Raw genomic sequence first — 6,133 nt, forward strand, 5'->3', positions numbered from 1 at the left:
GTACTCTGCATGATGTCAACATGGATAGGGGCTTGGTACTGGTCGTGTTGAACAAAGTTCGAGTCCTCAAAATAATGCCTCTTTGTTGGTCTATGGTGAGCTCTCCACTCACTCGTGTTCATGCTGGCAAATTGGAAAGAGGAAGGACTAGCCAAGTAATAAAACCCAACATGCCTCACATTGGCATCAAGTATCAAGTGGTCTTCTACATAATTGACCAATTCTGTCTCAAATCTATATTCATGGGGATTTCCTTTCCATAACTTACAGGAATGGATTTATGGAATGACAAGAGTATTCTCCTATTTAGTCAATCTTGCTTAGAAATGATAGACCTACGAGCCTACAACCAATCTTATAGTTTTCATAGTTTCTCTAGCTTTTTTGCTCTATGAGATGCAATGCTCAAACAAAAACAATGTAATATCAAGATTTTGAACTTGTGCTACTGGTCTGAATTCCCCTAGGGTAGACCAGTAGCATAAAAGCACTTCTTTTGTACATTTTTTATGAAGTAATCAAAGTTGAACCCTTACACAAATATATATATATATATATATATATATATATATATATATATATATATATATATATATATATGTATATGGATAATGATTTACATGAATTTGATGAACGGGGAGATGGTTTTACATTCCATGGTGAGAAAATATTTTTAATAATTAATTTTGATGTACATTATACCCTAAGATATTCTTGAGTGTGTGTGTGTACATAACAACTTTTCACTCGCTATTGCAAACACTATGAAGATTTTTTAAATGAAGAATACATAATAGAAGAAATAATTCTTATACTATCATGGAGGATGATGAAATGATACAATTATTGCCATTGAAGAATGAATACTCGAGAGAATTCTCTCTAGCATCTGCAAAGCTTTTAAGCATAATTAAATAAATGGAGTATTATGTTGTTTAGAGAAGAGTTGAGGGAGGCATACAACACAATGATGAAGTCAAAAATTCTTGGAAACATGAGTTCTGAGGACATGAATGATTTTCCAAAGCATATAGACATTGTGCAAAACAACATTTCCATTGGCCTGTCACCTAAGAGGAGAATTGGGCATAGCATAGACTTAATTCTTCACACGATGTTGTAATCAAGTTGTGTATAGGATGAGTTCAATGAAGAGAGAAAAATTTAATTGATAAGTAACGTAGCTATTTTTAAATGCTTATTAATCAAGGTAAGTATGAGCTTGTGTATGGTTTCAAAATTGATTACACAAAAGGATGGTTAGTGGATAATGTGTATAGATAGTCTAGAATTGAATAAGGTTCACATCTAGAAATAGATTTCCATTACGAAGCATGGAAAATTTGTGACCCAATTTTTTTATAGATAAGAGTATCATTAGAGTAGAATTAAAGAAGTTGATGAATGAAAAACAACATTCAAAACAAAAAGAATATATGAGTAGTTAGTTATATAATTCATGACAACTAGTGTGTCAAGCAAAATCATGCAGTTGATGATATTTTGACATTAAATAAGAGAAAAAACAAGTATCTATAACATTTAGCATTGATGTTTGAGACTTGATTAAAGAAGAGTTACAAATTAATTTGAAGAATTATAGTAATTTAAAAAGGAATGGGTGCAAGAATCATGCAGTGGATGATATTTTGACATTAAATAAGAGAAAAAACAAGTATCTATAACATTTAACATTGATGTTTGAGACTTTATTAAAGAAGAGTTACAAATTAATTTGAAGAATTATAGTAATTTAAGGAATGGGTGCACTTTGAGTTTATTGTATAGCAACACGATTTATGCATGGACATGTAGAAGTTAAGGTAATTTTGGAATGACCTAAACCAAGTAATGTTGTTTAAGCTAGGAGTTTACATGGTTTTAAAATTTATAAAAGAAGTTCATCAAAAGGACACACTAGTGTCTATGCATTGAAAATTGAGTGTATGGAGGTGTGTCAATTCATGAAACAAGCAAGTTGAGGAAATGAAAGGAAATATAATTGAAGCTTTAATGTTAATCTTTATGGGATTTAATAAAATCTTTGATAATGATGCAAGTGGAGTAGGTAATGACAAGATACTAAAACAGGAAAGAAAATCAATATTTTTATAAGAAATTAAATAAATTATGAAAGAAATATACTCACATAAAATTCAAAATTGTATACTTTATAAGTATATTGAAGCATTAAAAACATTACTTTTACCAAAAGAGTTTCTCTTTAAGAATAATTAAACCCTAAGAGAAGTTAAATCATTAGCATTTGAGATAAAGTGATATGAGAGATATATGCAAGGTGATACTTATTTATAAGTGTTATTATTCACTAAGAGAAAACAAGTTTATGATAATAATGATGGAAAATGAAATAGTTAAATTTAAATAGATTAACAAATATTTTACACTTAATATAAAAAAAAATCATATAACAACCATTTTTACATATATTTATAAATATAATAATAAAACAAATATTTTTAATTAAATAATTATTTTAAATATTTTTTATTCTTAAAACTAAAACAAAACTAGGTGAGAAAAGTTTTAACCCCCAAATATATTTACAGAATAACTTGTTAGTGAAAAAGTTAATTGTCGCTCTCCCACCAAAAAGATTTCCTCCTAAGAAATTTTAAAGCCCTAATCCCTAGGTTTATCATTCACTGTATAGAGGCATTCATATTGGTGTTTTGGGAACAGAGGTTGAAACTTTATTTTTTCAGGAAATATTACATTTCACTTGTGAAATAAAACGGAAACGCTTTTTCTGTGGCGATGGATTTTATCGATGGGCTGAGAGGTTAATACCTTAATTTGTTCTTTTCATGGATTCTATGCTCTCCATAGAAAGAGAAAACACAAATGACCCACTGACAATATAGATTACAATCAGGTCAATGTTCATGATTTGGATGCCAGTAATAATATACAAAATTGTGCTCATGGTTTGGATGCCAATAATAATATACAAAATTGTGGATGCCAATAACAATATACAAAATTGTTATACAAGCACGCACAAATATGAAGCCTGAAAATCTATCAGATGTAAAGTATCCAATTACTAGCCTATCGGATCCACTATCCCTAAATGAGAATTTGATAAAATGATGAGAATTAATGGAGGCAATAAGTGAACAGCAATGCAACGAACATGAGACTGTAAGCAATTCCTTGATCGATTGCCATTCCTGCATAACAACAATAGATTAACATTGATAAAATCAGAACAAGGCTGTATGTGATTTGTCCGAAAGAGAAGAATATTTTTTGATTTCAAATTTTTGTGATGTATAATGATGTATGGATTTTTATTTTTTTTCCTGATTCATCATCACATCTAATCAGTATGAGGCCTTCTTTCTGATTAATCACATCTAATAATTTTATGTTCAAGATTTCGAACTTACCAATGAGATTATTTTCAGAACCAAGGTACTTGTAGGCACAGAACTATCTTAAAAATAAACCTCATTGATAGTTTCAACGTTAACCATAAAATTAATGTGATTAATGGGAAAGAGAATAATCAATAATTAATCGGAACAAGTGATAACAGACAAAGTGGCACAGGCACATAGAAGGTGCTTGATGTACACCCATGGAGGCTATTAGTGTTTTCCACTTTTCTTACCCGTGCTTATGGGCGCCGAGCTATACTGAGCCTTCCCTCCAACTATGGCAGCCATGAACAACAAAAAGGGAATAACTGCACTTAAAAGCGCTACAGCTGTACCCTCCATATAATCCTCCAAATTTGAGGCTACAGTGAATGCAATGAATTACTTGACCAGGTGCTGTTATGGCGGGGGAGTTGAAAGCAACAATGCAATTAAAGGAATCCCCAATCAGCACAAAGGGAAAGAGCAAGAGCAGTGCTTGAATCACAAATAGCAGGGCTGGCTGGTTAAATAAAGGAGGAGAGGAGCATGAGGCAATGGGAAGAAGACAGAAAATAGACGCGGAAAAAAAATGGAGTGTAGCAACTCGCGAATTTTCTTGCGCGTTGAGCTTGGCTTGACCCACAGCAAAATAATAAGCGTCGAAGCCTTCCCACGTCATGGTTAGGCGAGACTACTTTTTTCTTAACATTAGTTGTGTTAAAGTCACGTCATTTCCACTTTTTCAGAGAGTTGTTGAGTTGTTTCTGGATCAAAAGGTTCATTGGTGGTTGCGTGTCGAAAACGAAGGAAACCAGCGTAAAGACATTTCCTTCTTTTTAATTTCTAAATTTAATAGCAATTTCGAAGGAATTCTGAATAAAACATTTCGGTGTTTGGCTAAATTTTAAAATAATAATAAATTATTAATTATTAAATTTATTAGGCCGAAGGTGAGGACGTTTCCCCTAGGCTTTTCTTGTGGAAAGGATATTCAAATATATCATGTCTTTTGGCAATTGATTTTTCTCTTTATCTGTTTGTTTGGATGATTCAGTGTCATGGTTTAGGTTAAGAGTTATTTGGTTTATTGTTTTTATTATATTTATTGAATATTATTTTATTCTTATTTAACGAATAAATATATAGAGGTTGATTTATGTATAATGTTTTTTTTGTGGTAGTCACGCATAGGACGTTTTATTTGGTATTGGTTAAATCTATTAATTGAGAGTGACACTATGGGGTCCCTTTGTATGGGGAGGGTCGATTTGAAGCATTACCATTATAACTTTTAGGTGTGGCACATGATCTAGTCGATACGTCAGATTAAAAATGAGTATTTCATTACTCACATAACTTTACATAACATTGACTTACCAAATGAATTATCTTGGGGTTCATAGATTAAATAAACTATAATCATGCCTATAGGCATGTTTATTTTGGAATAGGGCTTGTATAATTTTAATTTAATTATCAATAATTATTAGGTGGATGGTAGGGTTTTAACTTTCATAGAATATTTTAGAATATTTTTAGTAATATATACACATCAAAGGCTTAGATTTATTTTTAAAGTAGTTATGTCTTTTTTTTCTCTTTTAATTAAATTCATTAATTAAGAAAATGTCATATGAACAGATGTTAGATATTATGTTATTACTTATGTTATATATTTTGGGGCCAACATGCCCAGACATATATGTTGGTTTTAGTTAAGTGGCTAAAGGGGCAAGGTTGTAAATATGATGTAATTTTGGTACATATTTTTATAATGATATAAAATAGACTGGCTATAGAGCCCACTCCGTGATAAGAGTATGGGGGGTTGTGCAACTTCAAAGTGACAGGCAATAAGGTGTTGATGACAAGTGTTGGTGATGAGGACACCTGGGGCCCATGTGGCTTCGGTGGGTGCCACATGGCAGATAGAGAGGCAATGCAGTGAATATAGAGTATATATTTTCTTGGTCAAGTGGTGGATTATTATCAATCATTATCATTATTATTATTATTCTGATGAGGATTATGGATGGATGTCGATTTTGAGCAACCAACTGGTGAGCCCTGAGCTTGGGTTCTAGATCAGTCGGGATCTATTTTCAGTTTATGGCATGAATGGTGCATGGAATCCTTGGAACAACATGACCTCTTCAAAGCCCAAAGCTAAGACGTTCTTAGTTGGTCGTAAGTCACCACTTGGATACAAACTCGTGTAAGTAGCGCTTGTGGTTGGAGCCATGATTGTTGGTTTGGTACATTAGCCATGAACACAAATTTCATTAAATTTGGAAGTTTTCAATGGATCTAGAATTTAGAATTTTAACTCGATTAAGTTTTTTCAAAATGAGGAATTAGAAAGTCACTTAGTTCACTAATTTTAATGTAGATATTCACCATTTTTTGTGTAAAAATTATCATGATAAACTTTATAAAAAAAATTATATAAACTTGCTAAAGCAAATCTTTCACATCTTAATCTTAGATTCCTTACATTATCTATTTTAATAGTTTTTATGGTTTATATTAAAAGATAAGTTTTTAAAGGTTATTTTATAAAAATAATGATGTGTATTTTACTATAATTAATCCATTTAATTATAATCAGATATAGTAAATATCATGTATGTGTTAAGCTACAATTATTACTAAGAAAGTGTTGGCACAATTTAAAAGTCTATCGCCTTTGCAACACTAACAATATGGTTGAAGATTAAAAAACTCTCATAGATCATCCAGTTTATACT

General features: G+C 31.3%; 1 protein-coding gene across 1 annotated transcript; it reads right to left on the reverse strand.

Moving 5' to 3' along the window:
* Positions 1-2,762: 2,762 nt before the first annotated feature.
* Positions 2,763-3,857, reverse strand: LOC149205597 (arabinogalactan protein 20-like). Its single transcript, XM_089393510.1, has 2 exons — positions 3,638-3,857; positions 2,763-3,194 (listed from the first exon to the last, which is right to left on the reverse strand). Exons 1-2 carry the CDS (start codon positions 3,744-3,746, stop codon positions 3,121-3,123), a joined length of 183 nt encoding a protein of 60 aa, XP_089249636.1. The 5' UTR covers positions 3,747-3,857; the 3' UTR covers positions 2,763-3,120.
* Between the last annotated feature and the right edge of the window lie 2,276 nt (positions 3,858-6,133).

This window comes from Pinus tabuliformis, chromosome 1_2, assembly GCF_031772625.1.
Source record: "Pinus tabuliformis cultivar Carrire ecotype Pingquan chromosome 1_2, CPIR1, whole genome shotgun sequence".
Lineage (NCBI taxonomy): Eukaryota > Viridiplantae > Streptophyta > Pinopsida > Pinales > Pinaceae > Pinus > Pinus tabuliformis.